At 36.7% G+C, this 23,350-nt stretch overlaps 1 protein-coding gene across 1 annotated transcript in view; it reads right to left on the bottom strand.

The window, feature by feature from the left end:
- The window catches only part of LOC111078555 (Down syndrome cell adhesion molecule-like protein Dscam2), a 150,345-nt gene that overhangs the window by 96,954 nt on the left and 30,041 nt on the right, over window positions 1–23,350 (bottom strand). Inside the window, 1 exon segment of the mRNA XM_022373290.2 lies at window positions 21,983–22,130. Within this exon segment, the coding sequence (XP_022228982.2) occupies window positions 21,983–22,130 (148 nt within the window).

The following is a 23,350-nucleotide window of genomic DNA, read 5'->3' as shown; positions in this document are numbered from 1 at the left end:
TCTTCCGTCTCCGATCATAAAATTTTCGTCCACAAGTTCACCACCTACAGAATGGATCACCCATAATTTGCTGGTGCGGTTCTTATTGCAGTAAAAAATGATTTTGCGTCCGAGCTGTTTCCCTTTAACAACACCCATGAAATTGAATTTGTAGCAGTCAAAATCCGTATTGGAGCGTCGTTAATCTTTTTAACCTGTTCATTAGGCTAAGCCAAAATTTGACCAAAAATTTTTTTCAAGGGAACACTTCCACAATTCTGTTCTTTGTTATTCAATAAAATTATACAATTTTTTTTTTGTTTATTGTTTGGGGGGTGCTAGCATTAAAAAAAAAAAATTTTGGGAAAATATACATTAAAAAAATGGAATTCGTCGGTTTTTTCGAAAAAATATTGAAACTTAGAAACTAGTTCATATTGATAAAAATGTATTTTTTTTTTAGTTACTGTAAAAAAAATAACGATTGTTGAAAATCAAGAAGTTCATCTGATGTTGATATATTTAGTTAACTTGTTTGCAAAAAATTGTGCAGGTTTTTTACTGCCAATGACGATATGAATGTTATCAATATATATGCAATAGATTTCACCAATTATCCAACATTTTTGTTTAAATTCGGTAGCAACCTATAAAAAAATTTAAAAAAATAAAAATAAAAACATGTAGATAACTATTAAATCCAAGGTAACAAACTAGGGGGTGTCCCGTGAAACGAATTTCACCGATTTAAGCTTACATTTTTTGTAAATAGGTTGATTGGTCATTTCTTAAGTCGTTATCAGATATAAATGGAATAGTCAACTCGTTTTATGACACGTTAAACTCTGCTCTCAACAGCTATGTTCCTGAAGTTACCGTTCAGGTATCCTCCAAGCCGCCCTGGTTCTCCAAGTATCTGTCCTACCAAAAAAATAAAAAAATCCCGGCTATATAAATATTACCAGAGAACTTGTTCCTTATCTGACTTTGCTCAATACTCGCCTGTTCGCACTAAATTTCTTACTATCAATAGTCAATGTTATAACCTTTATCTTTCCCAATGTAGTACAAATTTCCGTATTGATCCCAAAAAATTCTTTTCGTTCGTCAACTCAAAACGTGGGTCTAACGCGTTCCCCCCTTCTCTTCATTTACTGGATAAAACAGAAACGTCAGCTCAAGGTATTTCATATTTGTTTGCCGCCTTCCTTCAATCGACGTATTCATCTCGCACCTACGACTCATCCACCCCTTATCCCTACCATCTTCCTCATGTTAACAACGTAGTTCTTCCATTATTTGAAGAAAGCGCTGTTTTTGAACGATTGTCGTCGATTGACATCTGTTGCTCTGCAGGAATCCTACCTTATTCCTCTTCACAAAAAAGGGTCTAGATCTAACGTTGAAAACTACCGCGGTATTGTTAAACTTTCTGCTATTCCAAAGCTGATGGAGCACCTTGTTACTCGTCAATTGCAACACGCATGTCGTAGTTCAATATCCCCGTCGCAACATGGTTTTCTTAGTCATCGATCAACATCGACTAACCTTATAGACTTCTCGTCTCTAATCAACCGAGGCTTTCAAAGCTGCTTGAAAACTGACGTAATTTTTACTGATTTCAGCAAAGCTTTTGATTCTGTTAATCATACTTTGCTGATCCATAAACTCTCTCTGTTAGGTTTTCCCCCAAATAAATTGGATATCGTCGTATCTGTCAAGCCGCACACAGCGTGTTGTGTTCTCTAATGTTTTGTCAAATGTCGTGCTTGTAACCTCAGGTGTTACTCAAGGAAGTCATTTATGTCTGCTGCTGTTCAATCTGTTTGTGAATGACTTACCTTAAGTTATTTTGCACTCAGTTACATTAATGTATGCTGGTGACGTCAAAATCTGTTTTTCGTATTCCGATTGGTACTCGCACACTCGCCTTCAACTTGACCTTGAGGAATTAAATAAGTGGTGTTCGTCTACCCTACTGTTTTTGAACCCTCTAAGTGCAAACTTATGACGTTTCACCGCCGTGCTCCACATTTGGTTTCCTACTCTCTACGACTACAAGCTCTGGATCGAATTTCCACATCAAATGACCTAGGAGTCCTGTTTGATCATAAGCTTTGCATATTGGTTTAACGGTGAACAAAGCTAAGGGAGTTTTAGCGTTCATTAACCGTTGGTCAAAACAGTTTGACGACCCGTATATAACAAAATCACTGTACGTCTCATTGGTACGCCCGATATTGGAGTACTGTTCTTGTGTATGGAGCCCTCAATACAAAGAGCAACAAATTCAAATTGAATCTGTACAAAAACAATTTTTAATTTTTGCCCTTAGGAATCTGAACTGGGACTCTGGCAGACGGTTTGCTCCATACCGATCCAGGCTAAAACTACTCGACCTACCCTCCTTACACCATCGCAGAATTTGCAATGGCGTCTTATTCATTCACAAGCTCATTCTTTGGCTTGTAGACCCCCAAGACTCTGTTGGGACAGATACAATTTACAGTTCCTTCTAGACCAACCCGAACTTTCCGACCTATCCGTTTACCCTTCTGCAGATCTAACTTCACGCAGCACGAACCTTTCCGTGTTTCTTGCAATAATTACAATTCCTTTTACAATACAATATCTCCTGAACTATCCCTTGATACGATTGTACGTAAAATTTACCTTCACTTTAACCTAGAAAATTTTTAAAACCCTTCTTTTCTTCTCCTATTATATTTTTTCTTTAATTATGTATATTCCTGTTATAGTTCATAGTTAGCAGATAATTGTTAATTAATTGAAATTGAAATAAAAAATAAAAAAAATAAAAAAACCAAGTGGTGGTCATTCTCAACAAGGAGTCGCTGGCCCCGATTGAGGCCGCTAAGAGTGAACTGAACTTTGGCTTCAGCTCGGTCACCATCAAGGTGTACAAGTCGGACGACAAGCCAGTCGAGCAGGAGGTTGCCTCGTAGATCGAAGCACCCGATAAAGAGCTGGGGCCGGAACAGGATGGATACCTCACAGACTCGACTTTGAGGCAATGTGTCGCGAGGACGTGTGTGTCACCGACGAATCGGACGCCGACACAACAGAGGTGGAGATTGATCATAACGATGTCTCTAAGACTTCTGCATAACAATATCCACCATTGTAAGGCAGCATCCGCTGCTCTCATACACCGCTTGGATTTAAGCAGAGCTTAAGCAGATACAAGGTCTTTGGATTAGCGATGAAGGTCTACATGCTTACTATAGCCCAAACAGAAGATAAAACTCGTACCTGCATACTGGCAAAAATGCACCTAAATATCTTTCTGCTCCACAATTTTAGCAATGGCGACAACCCGGCGGCTAGCCTAGAGCTACAGGGCATACACCTAAGACTGTTGTCGTCCTACATGGCTCTCGAGGATAGCGATCCTCCCAGTGACCACGTTCGCAAGATAGCCAGCGACAGCGGTCGGATACCTCATGGATCAATTCTTACATGCAGGACGGTAACATCATCGATGGGATCGTCCACTCAGTCAAGGTATGTGAACAGAGGCACCCCGCAAGGTGGACTGGGAGTTAATCCCTCGAAAACAGAACTTGTGTTGTTCACAACCAAATACAAAGTTCCGCCTCTCATACTAAACGGATGCAGACTTCCTTCAGCAACAATGCCAGTTACTTAGGGTTGGTAATTGACAAGAAGCTTAGCTGGAACCTGAACATCAAAGAAAGAGTGAAGAAGTCCACGATGGCCCTCTACACTTGCAAAAAGGCCATTGCGTTGAAAGAGGCCATGAACCCAAGCATAGTCCTATGGATATATCTAGCAATAGTTAGAGCAATACTACACTAAGTATTCGCAGTGTGGTGGCCTGCCCACCTGCGCTCTCGCTTTCGTAAAACGCAAAATTTTTCCGTTTTCAAAACGGCAACAAATTCTTCTCCGAAATGAAAATTAATCGGCTTTTTATACAAGAAAACGAATCTTAAATGCAACATGAAAAAAAGATGACTGACTGATGTATTGATGTATTGCATAACGGCAGTAAATTTTGCGCTTAACAGTACAGGAGGATTTTCTCCCTATTTTTGTGAATGTCAGAGCGCTTTGAGATGAAAAGTATGACTTTTCGCTGAAAAAGAAAAACGCAAAAGTAAGTGAAGGCCGTAGCCTGTTTTATTAAGCATATTTAAAGCCCCAAATCTATAAAAAAAAAGTTGGTTTGTTTCAAAGCGGAAAAATGGTGTCGGGTAGTGTAATTGCTAGCCTAGGATTATTGGGTATCAGTTGTGGGATGGGGTTTGTAGGTCGGGAATTTGTGCTATGCCGACGATCTGAGGGTGGGTTAGTGGATTGGTGTTGTTGAGTTTTCATCGCGGAAATCAGAATACGGTGGGTCCGTGGACTGGGAATTGATTATGTCGAATTTGCATCGTGGAAGTCAGACGGTGTTTGAGTGTAGGTCGTGTGGAGTTCAGGGATCGGGAGTTTTGTTGTGAATTAAATGGGGCGAGGGTTCTTATAACTTTTCTAGTATATAGCTGATAGGAACTTATGCTAGATATACAATGGTTCTTATGATAGGTAAGTGGTGTATAGAATGAACTAATGAATGAAGCGGCCCATGGTTCCAATGGTTCGTTACAACTCACAATGGGCCAGACTCCCGTTTTTTTTGGCCATAATGTCGTAAACTGTTGTAAAATCTATTTTGAATTGAACTAAATATTTTTAAAGGGCACACATTGGGTACTCAAATCAATAAACAAACACAAAAACGGTGCATTTTTGCATCGCTGACAAAGTAAGCTTTTAATCAACTTTGCGCTTCTGTTGATGAAATACCAAATCATTGTTAAAAAAATAGCAAATAAAAGCCAAGATATGCCAAATATAATTTTTATTAAACGATTTCGAATTATGTGTTAATTTTTTTAGTTGTGAATTGTCATTGTTGTGCCTTATTTAAGAAAAAATCTTAATAATGTGTTTGTGTATTGTGAACTAAAAAACTAATTTCTGGCAATTTGTGCCAAAAGTAATTACGCAAATGTATACTCTAAGCCAGCGATGCCCAAAGTCAGCTTACGGCAGGGCACTCACCAATACTCCCAAACAAAAACACAAATACGAATAAGGGAACAGTGAAATCTCGAAGAAAAGACAACAACAAAATCATAACAAAAGTCGGGTAACACCAATCAGAGAAGAGACAAACCCGGTTTTTGCTGGACGGATCGCATACACACAAAATTGTTTGCATGTCTTGGGCTTTCGGTATGCTCGTTCACAGCACAAACTGTATATGCATACAAGAATTGGTTTCCTATGCTGAGGGCAATTACAAAAACAAAAGGGCTCGGAGGGCAATGGGCCTGGGCATCGCTGCGCTAAGCTGTGATTTTAAACTTTTTATTAACACTTTCCCAATTTGGCAAATTCTCTTCATATTTTACAAGTGAATACAGCGTTATTTGACCAGATTAAAAATTTTATAAATAATAAATAATATATTGACTTAAAAGCCAAAATCACCAAGAAAATAAGAAGTTTTCGCTATTAGACTTCGATAATGGTATCAATTAAATGTTAATGCATCAATAGGTCATCTATTTTTTTCTTTTGAATTAAGATTCGTTTTGTTGAATAAAATATAGCTTTCTGTTCATCTCTGTTAGAAAAATGATTCCGTTCTTAAAACGCAAAAAAAAGCGAGCCCATTATTTTGCGTTTTCATCAGGGAAGCTATCGGCGGGATCATTTTTGCCAAAAATACCAACAAATATACCAACAAAGATAGTTTGAACGAGAAAGAACGTTTGAATCGCTTCTGGGGACGCGACTCTACTTTTATACCCGTACTCAGTCAGTATATACATTTTTGAGTCAGTCAGTATATACATTTTTACGATTTATGATTTAAGGCCTGTTTCCTGTTTCGTCCTTTGTGGGGTCGGTGCGAAATTTTGAAATACACTTGTAGAAGTGTGATATCACATGAGTCTGGGAACAAAATTTGGTTTCCCTAACTCTTATAGTCTCTCTATACAAACAAGAAGGACGGACGGATAGACTGAGAGACAGATATGAATCTATCGACTCGGCTATTGATGCTGATAAAGAATATATATACTTTATGGGGTCGGAAACGTTTCCTTCTCTATGTTGCACACATCCACTTTTACCACAAATACAATATAACCCTTAAATCTTTTTTGAGTACGGGTATAAAAATATATTTTGTTTAGACCAAACAGATATCAGATACTCTACAAAATTGAAGATACTCTCTTTTTTCCCGCTGTGGCTCAAAATTACTTTGAGCTTGATAGATTTCGGGATTTACAAATTTTTAAAGAATAAAGTTTTTTTTAATGTTTTTTTTTTATTTTTTAACTCTGGTATTTTTTTCATGTTTCTTTTCAGAGGTAGTGCTTCTTATTTTCACATAACGTATCTGGTTGCATAGAACTTTGTCAGCTGAAAAGCTGACAAATGCAGATATAAATCCCAGACCCAGACACTCTGTAGCCGCAGAAGCTACAGCTTACAATTGTTCGGTAAAAACGAATTTTTCTTCCTTACTGGTCATATACTTTCCACATATGTATGTAGGTAAAGGAGTCTGCTTTGTTAACTCATAAAAATGAACGGCTTGAGTTATTTACTTCAATTTCTTTCAATTAAAAACAAGTAGCATTTTTTGAAAATTGTTGATGGAAGTCAGAACTACACTGAGGTAGGGATACTATAGTACAGAGTTATATATCCTTTTCTATGAATACCTATAAGGAAAAACAGCACCTGTGAAGGAAAAAGGTCAACATTTGACCATAACAGGTACTTATGCATAAATCTATCCACACCAAAGCTTATGTATAAGGAATAAAATTAACTGTCCACAACATTTTCAGCCCAAATAGACATGAACAAGTAGGGTATATATCCGAGATATATCCATACCTAGGACTCGGTAAAACTAAAATTACAGGTCCTTTTTGTTTCCTGCAATCCCATTTTGGCAGTTGGACCAGCAACGTAACGTACGGTATTTTTTTCAGGTAAAATGAGTTTTGAGTCGTTTTGGTCAAGCGGCTGCAACTTGGCCGTTTATCCATCGATTCTTACAAACGATACCCTCCACGACGCCTAATTAATGCGTCTATCTAAAACTAAAAATTCATGCCAAGAAATATTTTTTTTTACTTTTCCTAAGCTTTTAAAGGAAAAATTTCGGGAAAAATACCGCAACAAAATTATCAAATTTGAACTTGAAAGCTTAATATCTTCCAGACTTTAAGCTGCAGGTACAAAGTGTCTGGGTCGGATTTATAGCTGCATTTGCCAGCTCTCCCCACAGTATTAAATTTTAAGACATTACGAAATTCGATGGCTGTCTTTTCACTCGTGCGTATGTCGCATCTTGGAGCAGTGGGACGCCCTTAAAATAATTTTTGAAGAAGAGTACGATTCTTTTCAGAATCGTACTGCTGAAATAATTTTATGTAACTACAGGAATGTATATCTTAAATTATATTTTTGCATCCTTGATCATGTTCTTCCTGTAGTAAACAAATTTAATATAATCTTTCAACCCAGTGTAGCAGTGACTCACATAGTTTATAAAACCATGGTTAAAACATTCAAAAATTAGATTTCATGATACATGAAAGAGTTTTACATAAAAGCTACTGAAGCTGATAAGTTGGATCCCACGATTACAGTTAACTTCTTAAATATAAATAAAATGAATTTAGGGTTTCAGTTCTGTAAGGAATTCGCCAAACTTAATTCTAAATGTGATAAAAATGAGATTAATTCTGTGTTAATTCCTACGCAAAGCTTTTTAATCGAATTATGCGTTTAATTAAAAAATCGTCTTCCTTTCCATGAACCTGCTTTAAAGCTAATGTCATTCTTGAGCCCTGAAGTGGCAATAGATGGCGAATTATATTCGTTGCAAAAACTTTACAAACGATTCCCAGATTTTTCAACGGATCCAAAGCAAATTGAATGCGAGTTTCAATTCCTAAAACACGATTTTAATGTTGCTAAACTTAATTACAAAAATTGTAATTGTCCAGGCAAAGACAATATTATAGACGAAAATAATTGTTTAAGATTTGCTAACTTAGCAAAGTTCGCAAACAGCCTTGTAATTTTTCAGAGATATGTAAAGTATAAATCTACGTTTTTATTCCATGTCTTATCCTTGCGATCATCAACCTTATAATCCTTGTTCGCTGACATGTCGATACTTGTTGTAGACAAGTACCGATAAATCGAATACAGAAGTGTTTCATACAATACTATCGACAAATAACTAGTTAATTGACATTCATATCTTAAGGCCTGCCTCCAGCACCGCGGAAAATTGCGGCAAGGAATTTGCTAGTTATTCCGTGAGGGTGTGGAACATAGCTAAAACAGGGCTGATGAATCAGCACACGGTCCCGATAGGTATCGATATAAATGTGTGGATTCCGCTCGGGTTGCTGGATACACACTCCAGGAACACCAAAGCGAAACATTCGTGTCACAGTTTTTTTTATAAGGAGTTTGACAGGATTTTTTCGATTCCGCAGTGCTGGATACTATACTTTACAGATAAATATGATTAAAGCCTAACACTCAGATCCGAAAAAAACACCTTGCGAACAGAATCAGGGTTGATATTCGTATGAAACCGATAAGAAATTTGTTCGGGCAAAACTGTTTTCTAAGCTCTTTACGGTAGGGAGTACTCAGACACTAACCATACAGTATATAGATGTGCCAGTTCATACAATGAAAATGGCGCAGCTTAGGTGTCAGCGTACGGTCCCAGGCCTTCGGCTCTGGGATCGACCGCGTTCGGCTCATGACGTGACACGAGCAGACTGACAGCAAGCATGCATGTCTGTACGTGTACGTGCATTTTATTAACTTTAAACAAATCCAAGCAGTTGTCTGAGCAGTGTAACCGTTCGGAATGCAGTGCACACCTCTAGTCACACCACTGGCCGCTAGAAGAATATATGACATTTGTTTGCTAGCAAACAGTTTTTGGATCTGAGTACTAGGCTTTAAATAAAAGGGCGCAATAGGTTAAAAAATGAAAATGTATCCAAATTACTTTATATTAGGCAAAGCCTTCGAGATGTTAATGGTTGTTTTATTTGTAAGCCATACTACATTATGCTGGGCTCACGTTATTGAAGAAGAAATGGAGGACGGTTTATAATGTCATTTTCAAGTTGTAGGAGAGACTATTGAAAACAGACGAAATGGAAAAACTGTTTTAATTTAAACTAATGTATGTATATGAATTACATTTTTAAGTTGTAAGAGAGACTATTGAAAATATATGATATGGAAAGACTTTTTTAATATAAACTAATGTTTATAATGTTTATGTACATTTATAAGTTTGTAATGTTATTGAAATAGATCAAATCAAAAAATTTTGTAATAACCTGTAATGGTATTTCTCGAAACTGAAATGGTATGTAATGATATTTATTTTTTGGCCGGATGGTATTTTTTATCGTTATCGTCACGGTCAAGCGTAACCTATATACCCTCTGCACACTGAGCCCATCGCGGGGCAAAGGTGGGAATTTTTGAAAGATGTGAAACACCAATTCACACTGCCAACATCCACCATCCATTAAAAACAGCTGATGCACACAATTTGGTGCGGCGGAAATTTGTTTACTTTTATAATTTAAATGATTATTAATAATATTACAATGGTTGTGAATGTGATCCAGCACCAAAATATATTCTTGCAGAATCTAATCATGTTGCTGGACATGAATGCTGATTATGAGGCCAACATTGAAGAGGAGAATTTATTGGAATGGATATCTGTTTTGAAACCCCTGAAGCGTGGTCATTTGTGATTGCTTCTACTAAATCCAAATAATTTTTTAAATACAAATATATATTCTATGTTTGTTGAGAAGTGGCTTGGGACATTTTGGGAGAAAGATGTACCCGAAAATAACTAGGCGTTTTTAAAGCTAATTTTAGTATAGCCGTATACTTTGGGCTCTTTTTCTGAATACAGAATAGTCGGAAGGCTGTCAGTCTATAGTGTGTGCAATATTCTGCATGAGTTTGGCAGATAATTCATAAGTGAGAGGATCCCAGAGGATAGTCCACAAGACCGACAGTTGTGCCTGAGACAATTCCGACATATCAGATTCTTTCTTGTTGTTTTTTTTTACCATTTTCCTGTCTGCGGAACATCGGGCTGGGAAACCCGACATACATAGTTTACTTTTCATTCGTCCTGCCATATCTAAGATACATATATAGATACAAATTGCGTACTAATTGCTCTCTGCTCCTAAACTAAAATCCGATGTTACAAAGTTTCCAATTTTGCAAGACCCGGATAGTTCTCTATCAGGTGCGGATTAATTAGAACTCACGAAAAATATTAATTTCGCCTCCTTTTTTGGCTGGGGCTGTTCGGTGCAGGTATGCTTTGAACTGGTTGTGGTTAACATGACATTTCCTACTGAAGAATTTTAGCTTAAAAAGTTCCCGGACCATAAATATGATAACACTAGTAAACACGATTTTTCCTCAAGGAACAAAACGAACTTTTTCTTAAAGATTTGGGGCTTAGAAATGGTTTAATGATATTTTTTTTTTTCTATGGCATAAATAATTTTAAATAATTTTTGAAAACTGGTATTTTTTTTTTAACCTTTTTTCAGAGGTAGCGATTGTTTTTTTCACATAACCCTAGTATCTTACGTCTGGTTGTAAAGAACTTTGCTATTTTGAAAAGATAATTAAAACAGCTAGAAGTTGAGCCAAAACACTTTGTGATTTCAGCTTAACGAATTTTAGCTCCAAAGTCTCTCCATAGATTTTAATGAGCGATACCTTAAACGACGCCAAATTAATGCACCTATACATAAAAAAATAGAAGACACAGGATATAATTTTTTTTCGACTTTTCCTGAGTTTTTTAAGTCAAAATTTCGTAAAAAATACCGCACAAAAATCATCATTTTTCATATTTCATATTTGTTTGCCGCCTTCCTTCAATCGACGTATTCATCTCGCACCTACGACTCATCCACCCCTTATCCCTACCATCTTCCTCATGTTAACAACGTAGTTCTTCCCTTATTTGAAGAAAGCGCTGTTTTTGAAGGATTGTCGTCGATTGACATCTGTTGCTCTGCAGGAATCCTACCTTATTCCTCTTCACAAAAAAGGGTCTAGATCTAACGTTGAAAACTACCGCGGTATTTTTAAACTTTCTGCTATTCCAAAGCTGATGGAGCACCTTGTTACTCGTCAATTGCAACACGCATGTCGTAGTTCAATATCCCCGTCGCAACATGGTTTTCTTAGTCATCGATCAACATCGACTAACCTTATAGACTTCTCGTCTCTAATCAACCGAGGCTTTCAAAGCTGCTTGAAAACTGACGTAATTTTTACTGATTTCAGCAAAGCTTTTGATTCTGTTAATCATACTTTGCTGATCCATAAACTCTCTCTGTTAGGTTTTCCCCCAAATAAATTGGATATCGTCGTATCTGTCAAGCCGCACACAGCGTGTTGTGTTCTCTAATGTTTTGTCAAATGTCGTGCTTGTATCCTCAGGTGTTACTCAAGGAAGTCATTTATGTCTGCTGCTGTTCAATCTGTTTGGGAATGACTTACCTTAAGTTATTTTGCACTCAGTTACATTAATGTATGCTGGTGACGTCAAAATCTGTTTTTCGTATTCCGATTGGTACTCGCACACTCGCCTTCAACTTGACCTTGAGGAATTAAATAAGTGGTGTTCGTCTACCCTACTGTTTTTGAACCCTCTAAGTGCAAACTTATGACGTTTCACCGCCGTGCTCCACATTTGGTTTCCTACTCTCTACGACTACAAGCTCTGGATCGAATTTCCACATCAAATGACCTAGGAGTCCTGTTTGATCATAAGCTTTGCATATTGGTTTAACGGTGAACAAAGCTAAGGGAGTTTTAGCGTTCATTAACCGTTGGTCAAAACAGTTTGACGACCCGTATATAACAAAATCACTGTACGTCTCATTGGTACGCCCGATATTGGAGTACTGTTCTTGTGTATGGAGCCCTCAATACAAAGAGCAACAAATTCAAATTGAATCTGTACAAAAACAATTTTTAATTTTTGCCCTTAGGAATCTGAACTGGGACTCTGGCAGACGGTTTGCTCCATACCGATCCAGGCTAAAACTACTCGACCTACCCTCCTTACACCATCGCAGAATTTGCAATGGCGTCTTATTCATTCACAAGCTCATTCTTTGGCTTGTAGACCCCCAAGACTCTGTTGGGACAGATACAATTTACAGTTCCTTCTAGACCAACCCGAACTTTCCGACCTATCCGTTTACCCTTCTGCAGATCTAACTTCACGCAGCACGAACCTTTCCGTGTTTCTTGCAATAATTACAATTCCTTTTACAATACAATATCTCCTGAACTATCCCTTGATACGATTGTACGTAAAATTTACCTTCACCTTAACCTAGAAAATTTTTAAAACCCTTCTTTTCTTCTCCTATTATATTTTTTCTTTAATTATGTATATTCCTGTTATAGTTCATAGTTAGCAGATAATTGTTAATTAATTGAAATTGAAATAAAAAATAAAAAAAATAAAAAAACCAAGTGGTGGTCATTCTCAACAAGGAGTCGCTGGCCCCGATTGAGGCCGCTAAGAGTGAACTGAACTTTGGCTTCAGCTCGGTCACCATCAAGGTGTACAAGTCGGACGACAAGCCAGTCGAGCAGGAGGTTGCCTCGTAGATCGAAGCACCCGATAAAGAGCTGGGGCCGGAACAGGATGGATACCTCACAGACTCGACTTTGAGGCAATGTGTCGCGAGGACGTGTGTGTCACCGACGAATCGGACGCCGACACAACAGAGGTGGAGATTGATCATAACGATGTCTCTAAGACTTCTGCATAACAATATCCACCATTGTAAGGCAGCATCCGCTGCTCTCATACACCGCTTGGATTTAAGCAGAGCTTAAGCAGATACAAGGTCTTTGGATTAGCGATGAAGGTCTACATGCTTACTATAGCCCAAACAGAAGATAAAACTCGTACCTGCATACTGGCAAAAATGCACCTAAATATCTTTCTGCTCCACAATTTTAGCAATGGCGACAACCCGGCGGCTAGCCTAGAGCTACAGGGCATACACCTAAGACTGTTGTCGTCCTACATGGCTCTCGAGGATAGCGATCCTCCCAGTGACCACGTTCGCAAGATAGCCAGCGACAGCGGTCGGATACCTCATGGATCAATTCTTACATGCAGGACGGTAACATCATCGATGGGATCGTCCACTCAGTCAAGGTATGTGAACAGAGGCACCCCGCAAGGTGGACTGGGAGTTAATCCCTCGAAAACAGAACTTGTGTTGTTCACAACCAAATACAAAGTTCCGCCTCTCATACTAAACGGATGCAGACTTCCTTCAGCAACAATGCCAGTTACTTAGGGTTGGTAATTGACAAGAAGCTTAGCTGGAACCTGAACATCCAAGAAAGAGTGAAGAAGTCCACGATGGCCCTCTACACTTGCAAAAAGGCCATTGCGTTGAAAGAGGCCATGAACCCAAGCATAGTCCTATGGATATATCTAGCAATAGTTAGAGCAATACTACACTAAGTATTCGCAGTGTGGTGGCCTGCCCACCTGCGCTCTCGCTTTCGTAAAACGCAAAATTTTTCCGTTTTCAAAACGGCAACAAATTCTTCTCCGAAATGAAAATTAATCGGCTTTTTATACAAGAAAACGAATCTTAAATGCAACATGAAAAAAAGATGACTGACTGATGTATTGATGTATTGCATAACGGCAGTAAATTTTGCGCTTAACAGTACAGGAGGATTTTCTCCCTATTTTTGTGAATGTCAGAGCGCTTTGAGATGAAAAGTATGACTTTTCGCTGAAAAAGAAAAACGCAAAAGTAAGTGAAGGCCGTAGCCTGTTTTATTAAGCATATTTTAGTGTAATTGCTAGCCTAGGATTATTGGGTATCAGTTGTGGGATGGGGTTTGTAGGTCGGGAATTTGTGCTATGCCGACGATCTGAGGGTGGGTTAGTGGATTGGTGTTGTTGAGTTTTCATCGCGGAAATCAGAATACGGTGGGTCCGTGGACTGGGAATTGATTATGTCGAATTTGCATCGAGGAAGTCAGACGGTGTTTGAGTGTAGGTCGTGTGGAGTTCAGGGATCGGGAGTTTTGTTGTGAATTAAATGGGGCGAGGGTTCTTATAACTTTTCTAGTATATAGCTGATAGGAACTTATGCTAGATATACAATGGTTCTTATGATAGGTAAGTGGTGTATAGAATGAACTAATGAATGAAGCGGCCCATGGTTCCAATGGTTCGTTACAACTCACAATGGGCCAGACTCCCGTTTTTTTTGGCCATAATGTCGTAAACTGTTGTAAAATCTATTTTGAATTGAACTAAATATTTTTAAAGGGCACACATTGGGTACTCAAATCAATAAACAAACACAAAAACGGTGCATTTTTGCATCGCTGACAAAGTAAGATGTTTGCTCAGCTGTTTATCTGTCAAAATTGGCACGAAAGCTTTTAATCAACTTTGCGCTTCTGTTGATGAAATACCAAATCATTGTTAAAAAAATAGCAAATAAAGGCCAAGATATGCCAAATATAATTGTTATTAAACGATTACGAATTATGTGTTAATTTTTTTAGTTGTGAATTGTCATTGTTGTGCCTTATTTAAGAAAAAATCTAAATAATGTGTTTGTGTATTGTGAACTAAAAAACTAATTTCTGGCAATTTGTGCCAAAAGTAATTACGCAAATGTATACTCTAAGCCAGCGATGCCCAAAGTCAGCACTCACCAATACTCCCAAACAAAAACACAAATACGAATAAGGGAACAGTGAAATCTCGAAGAAGAGACAACAACAAAATCATAACAAAAGTCGGGTAACACCAATCAGAGAAGAGACAAACCCGGTTTTTGCTGGACGGATCGCATACACACAAAATTGTTTGCATGTCTTGGGCTTTCGGTATGCTCGTTCACAGCACAAACTGTATATGCATACAAGAATTGGTTTCCTATGCTGAGGGCAATTACAAAAACAAAAGGGCTCGGAGGGCAATGGGCCTGGGCATCGCTGCGCTAAGCTGTGATTTTAAACTTTTTATTAACACTTTCCCAATTTGGCAAATTCTCTTCATATTTTACAAGTGAATACAGCGTTATTTGACCAGATTAAAAATTTTATAAATAATAAATAATATATTGACTTAAAAGCCAAAATCACCAAGAAAATAAGAAGTTTTCGCTATTAGACTTCGATAATGGTATCAATTAAATGTTAATGCATCAATAGGTCATCTATTTTTTTCTTTTGAATTAAGATTCGTTTTGTTGAATAAAATATAGCTTTCTGTTCATCTCTGTTAGAAAAATGATTCCGTTCTTAAAACGCAAAAAAAAGCGAGCCCATTATTTTGCGTTTTCATCAGGGAAGCTATCGGCGGGATCATTTTTGCCAAAAATACTAACAAATATACCAACAAAGATAGTTTGAACGAGAAAGAACGTTTGAATCGCTTCTGGGGACGCGACTCTACTTTTATACCCGTACTCAGTCAGTATATACATTTTTGAGTCAGTCAGTATATACATTTTTACGATTTATGATTTAAGGCCTGTTTCCTGTTTCGTCCTTTGTGGGGTCGGTGTGATATCACATGAGTCTGGGAACAAAATTTGGTTTCCCTAACTCTTATAGTCTCTCTATACAAACAAGAAGGACGGACGGATAGACTGACAGACAGATATGAATCTATCGACTCGGCTATTGATGCTGATAAAGAATATATATACTTTATGGGGTCGGAAACGTTTCCTTCTCTATGTTGCACACATCCACTTTTACCACAAATACAATATAACCCTTAAATCTTTTTTGAGTACGGGTATAAAAATATATTTTGTTTAGAAGTCTTTCCAACTTTCCAGATTATTTTTATTCAACAACGAAAAACCCTTAACAAAATAAGACCAAACAGATATCAGATACTCTACAAAATTGAAGATACTCTCTTTTTTCCCGCTGTGGCTCAAAATTACTTTGAGCTTGATAGATTTCGGGATTTACAAATTTTTAAAGAATAAAGTTTTTTTTAATGTTTTTTTTTTATTTTTTAACTCTGGTATTTTTTTCATGTTTCTTTTCAGAGGTAGTGCTTCTTATTTTCACATAACGTATCTGGTTGCATAGAACTTTGTCAGCTGAAAAACTGACAAATGCAGATATAAATCCGACCCAGACACTCTGTAGCCGCAGAAGCTACAGCTTACAATTGTTCGGTAAAAACGAATTTTTCTTCCTTACTGGTCATATACTTTCCACATATGTATGTAGGTAAAGGAGTCTGCTTTGTTAACTCATAAAAATGAACGGCTTGAGTTATTTACTTCAATTTCTTTCAATTAAAAACAAGTAGCATTTTTTGAAAATTGTTGATGGAAGTCAGAACTACACTGAGGTAGGGATACTATAGTACAGAGTTATATATCCTTTTCTATGAATACCTATAAGGAAAAACAGCACCTGTGAAGGAAAAAGGTCAACATTTGACCATAACAGGTACTTATGCATAAATCTATCCACACCAAAGCTTATGTATAAGGAATAAAATTAACTGTCCACAACATTTTCAGCCCAAATAGACATGAACAAGTAGGGTATATATCCGAGATATATCCATACCTAGGACTCGGTAAAACTAAAATTACAGGTCCTTTTTGTTTCCTGCAATCCCATTTTGGCAGTTGGACCAGCAACGTAACGTACGGTATTTTTTTCAGGTAAAATGAGTTTTGAGTCGTTTTGGTCAAGCGGCTGCAACTTGGCCGTTTATCCATCGATTCTTACAAACGATACCTTCCACGACGCCTAATTAATGCGTCTATCTAAAACTAAAAATTCATGCCAAGAAATATTTTTTTTTACTTTTCCTAAGCTTTTAAAGGAAAAATTTCGGGAAAAATACCGCAACAAAATTATCAAATTTGAACTTGAAAGCTTAATATCTTCCAGACTTTAAGCTGCAGGTACAAAGTGTCTGGGTCGGATTTATAGCTGCATTTTCCAGCTCTCCCCACAGTATTAAATTTTAAGACATTACGAAATTCGATGGCTGTCTTTTCACTCGTGCGTATGTCGCATCTTGGAGCAGTGGGACGCCCTTAAAATAATTTTTGAAGAAGAGTACGATTCTGTTCAGAATCGTACTGCTGAAATAATTTTATGTAACTACAGGAATGTATATCTTAAATTATATTTTTGCATCCTTGATCATGTTCTTCCTGTAGTAAACAAATTTAATATAATCTTTCAACCCAGTGTAGCAGTGACTCACATAGTTTATAAAACCATGGTTAAAACATTCAAAAATTAGATTTCATGATACATGAAAGAGTTTTACATAAAAGCTACTGAAGCTGATAAGTTGGATCCCACGATTACAGTTAACTTCTTAAATATAAATAAAATGAATTTAGGGTTTCAGTTCTGTAAGGAATTCGCCAAACTTAATTCTAAATGTGATAAAAATGAGATTAATTCTGTGTTAATTCCTACGCAAAGCTTTTTAATCGAATTATGCGTTTAATTAAAAAATCGTCTTCCTTTCCATGAACCTGCTTTAAAGCTAATGTCATTCTTGAGCCCTGAAGTGGCAATAGATGGCGAATTATATTCGTTGCAAAAACTTTACAAACGATTCCCAGATCTTTCAACGGATCCAAAGCAAATTGAATGCTAGTTTCAATTCCTAAAACACGATTTTAATGTTGCTAAACTTAATTACAAAAACTGTAATTGTCCAGGCAAAGACAATATTATAGACGAAAATAATTGTTTAAGATTTGCTAACTTAGCAAAGTTCGCAAACAGCCTTGTAATTTTTCAGAGATATGTAAAGTATAAATCTACGTTTTTATTCCATGTCTTATCCTTGCGATCATCAACCTTATAATCCTTGTTCGCTGACATGTCGATACTTGTTGTAGACAAGTACCGATAAATCGAATACAGAAGTGTTTCATACAATACTATCGACAAATAACTAGTTAATTGACATTCATATCTTAAGGCCTGCCTCCAGAACCGCGGAAAATTGCGGCAAGGAATTTGCTAGTTATTCCGTGAGGGTGTGGAACATAGCTAAAACAGGGCTGATGAATCAGCACACGGTCCCGATAGGTATCGATATAAATGTGTGGATTCCGCTCGGGTTGCTGGATACACACTCCAGGAATACCAAAGCGAAACATTCCTGTCACAGTTTTTTTTATAAGGAGTTTGACAGGATTTTTTCGATTCCGCAGTGCTGGATACTATACTTTACAGATAAATATGATTAAAGCCTAACACTCAGATCCGAAAAAAACACCTTGCGAACAGAATCAGGGTTGATATTCGTATGAAACCGATAAGAAATTTGTTCGGGCAAAACTGTTTTCTAAGCTCTTTACGGTAGGGAGTACTCAGACACTAACCATACAGTATATAGATGTGCCAGTTCATACAATGAAAATGGCGCAGCTTAGGTGTCAGCGTACGGTCCCAGGCCTTCGGCTCTGGGATCGACCGCGTTCGGCTCATGACGTGACACGAGCAGACTGACAGCAAGCATGCATGTCTGTACGTGTACGTGCATTTTATTAACTTTAAACAAATCCAAGCAGTTGTCTGAGCAGTGTAACCGTCGGAATGCAGTGCACACCCTAGTCACACCACTGGCCGCTAGAAGAATATATGACATTTGTTTGCTAGCAAACAGTTTTTGGATCTGAGTACTAGGCTTTAAATAAAAGGGCGCAATAGGTTAAAAAATGAAAATGTATCCAAATTACTTTATATTAGGCAAAGCCTTCGAGATGCTAATGGTTGTTTTATTTGTAAGCCATACTACATTATGCTGGGCTCACGTTATTGAAGAAGAAACGGAGGACGGTTTATATTGTCATTTTCAAGTTGTAGGAGAGACTATTGAAAACAGACGAAATGGAAAAACTGTTTTAATTTAAACTAATGTATGTATATGAATTACATTTTTAAGTTGTAAGAGAGACTATTGAAAATATATGATATGGAAAGACTTTTTTAATATAAACTAATGTTTATAATGTTTATGTACATTTATAAGTTTGTAATGTTATTGAAATAGATCAAATCAAAAAATTTTGTAATAACCTGTAATGGTATTTCTCGAAACTGAAATGGTATGTAATGATATTTATTTTTTGGCCGGATGGTATTTTTTATCGTTATCGTCACGGTCAAGCGTAACCTATATACCCTCTGCACACTGAGCCCATCGCGGGGCAAAGGTGGGAATTTTTGAAAGATGTGAAACACCGATTCACACTGCCAACATCCACCATCCATTAAAAACAGCTGATGCACACAATTTGGTGCGGCGGAAATTTGTTTACTTTTATAATTTAAATGATTATTAATAATATTGCAATGGTTGTGAATGTGATCCAGCACCAAAATATATTCTTGCAGAATCTAATCATGTTGCTGGACATGAATGCTGATTATGAGGCCAACATTGAAGAGGAGAATTTATTGGAATGGATATCTGTTTTGAAACCCCTGAAGCGTGGTCATTTGTGATTGCTTCTACTAAATCCAAATAATTTTTTAAATACAAATATATATTCTATGTTTGTTGAGAAGTGGCTTGGGACATTTTGGGAGAAAGATGTACCCGAAAATAACTAGGCGTTTTTAAAGCTAATTTTAGTATAGCCGTATACTTTGGGCTCTTTTTCTGAATACAGAATAGTCGGAAGGCTGTCAGTCTATAGTGTGTGCAATATTCTGCATGAGTTTGGCAGATAATTCATAAGTGAGAGGATCCCAGAGGATAGTCCACAAGACCGAGAGTTGTGCCTGAGACAATTCCGACATATCAGATTCTTTCTTGTTGTTTTTTTTTACCATTTTCCTGTCTGCGGAACATCGGGCTGGGAAACCCGACATACATAGTTTACTTTTCATTCGTCCTGCCATATCTAAGATACATATATAGATACAAATTGCGTACTAATTGCTCTCTGCTCCTAAACTAAAATCCGATGTTACAAAGTTTCCAATTTTGCAAGACCCGGATAGTTCTCTATCAGGTGCGGATTAATTAGAACTCACGAAAAATATTAATTTCGCCTCCTTTTTTGGCTGGGGCTGTTCGGTGCAGGTATGCTTTGAACTGGTTGTGGTTAACATGACATTTCCTACTGAAGAATTTTAGCTTAAAAAGTTCCCGGACCATAAATATGATAACACTAGTAAACACGATTTTTCCTCAAGGAACAAAACGAACTTTTTCTTAAAGATTTGGGGCTTAGAAATGGTTTAATGATATTTTTTTTTTTTCTATGGCATAAATAATTTTAAATAATTTTTGAAAACTGGTATTTTTTTTTAACCTTTTTTCAGAGGTAGCGATTGTTTTTTTCACATAACCCTAGTATCTTACGTCTGGTTGTAAAGAACTTTGCTATTTTGAAAAGATAATTAAAACAGCTAGAAGTTGAGCCAAAACACTTTGTGATTTCAGCTTAACGAATTTTAGCTCCAAAGTCTCTCCATAGATTTTAATGAGCGATACCTTAAACGACGCCAAATTAATGCACCTATACATAAAAAAATAGAAGACACAGGATATTTTTTTTCGACTTTTCCTGAGTTTTTAAAGTCAAAATTTCGTAAAAAATACCGCACAAAAATCATCATTTTTGCATTTCAATGCTTTATATTTTCCAGACGGTAAGCTGAAATCACAAAGTGTCTGGGCTCAACTTCTAGCTGATTTAATTATCTTTTCAAAATAGCAAAGTTCTTTACAAACAGACGTAAGATACTAGAGTTATGTGAAAAAAAAGCGCTACCTCTGAAAAAAGCTTTAAAAAAAATACCAGACTTCAAAAATTCTTCAAAAAAAAGTTCTGCCATAGAAAAAAAACTATAATTCTTTAAACAATTTTAAAGCCCCATATCTATCAGAAAAAGTCGGTTTGGATCCTTGAGGAAAAAAAAATTTCGATTTTGTCGAGTAGTGTAATATAAGCAACTTTCTACAATAAACATCATTTTGATTTTGTACATATGGGCAGTTCCTATCTGGCGTTACGTTACTTTTGTACGACAAAATGTTGAAAAAAATAGTCAAAACACTGAAATTTGGAAAAAATTAGACCTATATTCACCAGAAAATTGGCAATAATCGAGCGTACTGTTTTAAAGATATAAGCCAAAGTATGACCTAAAAGTGCGTTACATAAAACAGAAGTGGTTTTCGAGGTTGGGGTATAAAATGGCAAAACTCTTCGAATTGGATAGGGCTATCTGTTTAACATTTTTTGTGCTAATAAATGAAGTATTGAGAGTTAATTTTCAAACTTATTAAATGTAAAAACTTTTTGTGTTTTTTTTGTTAAAAATCCGCGGAGGCATCTGGCGAACGTTACTAGCGTTACGTTACCAAATTCCGCGATTATAAAAGCCTAAAAATATACTGTTAGCCAAGGTTCGACCAACGTTCTGATAATAATTTTAGGTAGTTTAATATATTAGAAAGACTTTAAGCAGAAACGTTTATCAAGAATCATCTTCTTCCTAGGAGATAATAGTAAAAATAAACATGTCTATAAAAATACCAGAAAATACCAAAAACGTGAACGTTTGCTTATTTTCATCAGTTTTAGGATGAAAGTTAATGAAATTATATGTGAATAAAGTAAATAAGTTACCTTTCAATAAATTTAGAAAAAAATATCCGGAAAATATTATATAGAAATCGGTTTTAATTGACTTTTTATGATTTTTCGCCTGGTGGACCTTTTGGCGGAACTGCCCATATACTGATTAATGATGATTAGGATATTACAAAATATATTTAAAATGTATTTGATAATTTTATACATACCAGCTCTGACCACAACATCTTTGGATATAATGGTTCCTACACTGTTACTGGCAGAACAACGATAGATTGACCAATGTACATCCTGACGGAACTCTTCAGCAGCAAAAGGTTGAAAATATAGGGAGCTATTAGCCAAAATATGACGAGTCTAGAAGAAAAATAAGCCGAATAATGACTGTGTAAAATATAACGTCAAGGTCAATTACAGACATTTCTGCATATATGTAGGCCGACATGCCATTTTAAAATTGAATGAACAAATTGTAATTGGGTCCTCGGAACAATTTCTGCTGCTGTTTCGATAGCTTTTTGCTATTGCGCTCCGGTCGGGCAATTTCGGCAATTAACTTACACATTTACGAAAGAAGATTATGTGAAAATATGCAGGGGTGCCACAGAAATCACTTCCGCTGGAAAATCACCATTCCATTCCATTCCGCGGTGTCACACACCGATTTTTCAGCGGAAACAAAATCGATCACAATTTATCTAGCGATTTGATTTTAAAAAAAATCCGCTGCTGTGCGAGGTGGCCACCTAGGGCCATTCGGACTTTCGAAGTTAATACAATAATTCCACCTTTTTTAAGCCGAATTCGGAGCAAGATATTTAATATTAATTATAAAGCATTCTGTTTTTCTTTAATTAAGCATTACAAAAAGTAGCTCATTACAGTAAAACTTCCTTTACGTCAAACGTGTGCATACTTTTTGTGAAAATTGTGAAAACATTTGTACTCATTTGAAGTTCTACCAGGTGGCATCGCTTCAAAATGCCAGAAGAGAACTAACAAACCATTTGTACACATTATTGCCATTGCATTTATGTCACAAAATCCTGTTCGGCTAAGTGCAGACCCATGGCAGCACAAATAGAAGCATAGCGATCATTATACCAAAAACTGGTAATTGTAATAAACTAAATTAGCAGTAGTTTGAGAAGACAATCACAAAAATCACATACGTATCGTCTGAACGCGAAAACGAGTCCGATGCGCATCTGAGAAGCCTGCGGTGCAATGTATGTATTCTAATATGTTGCCTCCGCAATTCTTCGATGGCCAACAGTCTCGGTGAAAGCATTTTAATTAAGTTTACCGTAAAATTCAGATGTCTGTTTTTTTAAAAGCTGATTTCTGCCATGCACGGAGAGTTGCCAGACAAAAGTCTAGAGTTGCCGAGTACATTGATTTGTTTGACTCGCACGATATGGAATGTTTTTTTGCTTTGAGATTATAAAAGTACAGCTTTGAAAAATCAAATATTTTATATCATAAAACAAAAAAAGAAAAACCAATTGTTTTGATATGATAAAATCAATAAAACTGCAAAATGAACCCTATTGGAATTGAATCTTGAAAGGTGTCAA

Source organism: Drosophila obscura, unplaced genomic scaffold (genome assembly GCF_018151105.1).
Source record: "Drosophila obscura isolate BZ-5 IFL unplaced genomic scaffold, ASM1815110v1 contig_46, whole genome shotgun sequence".
NCBI classification, from domain to species: domain Eukaryota; kingdom Metazoa; phylum Arthropoda; class Insecta; order Diptera; family Drosophilidae; genus Drosophila; species Drosophila obscura.
This window is presented reverse-complemented; position numbering and strand designations above follow the sequence as displayed.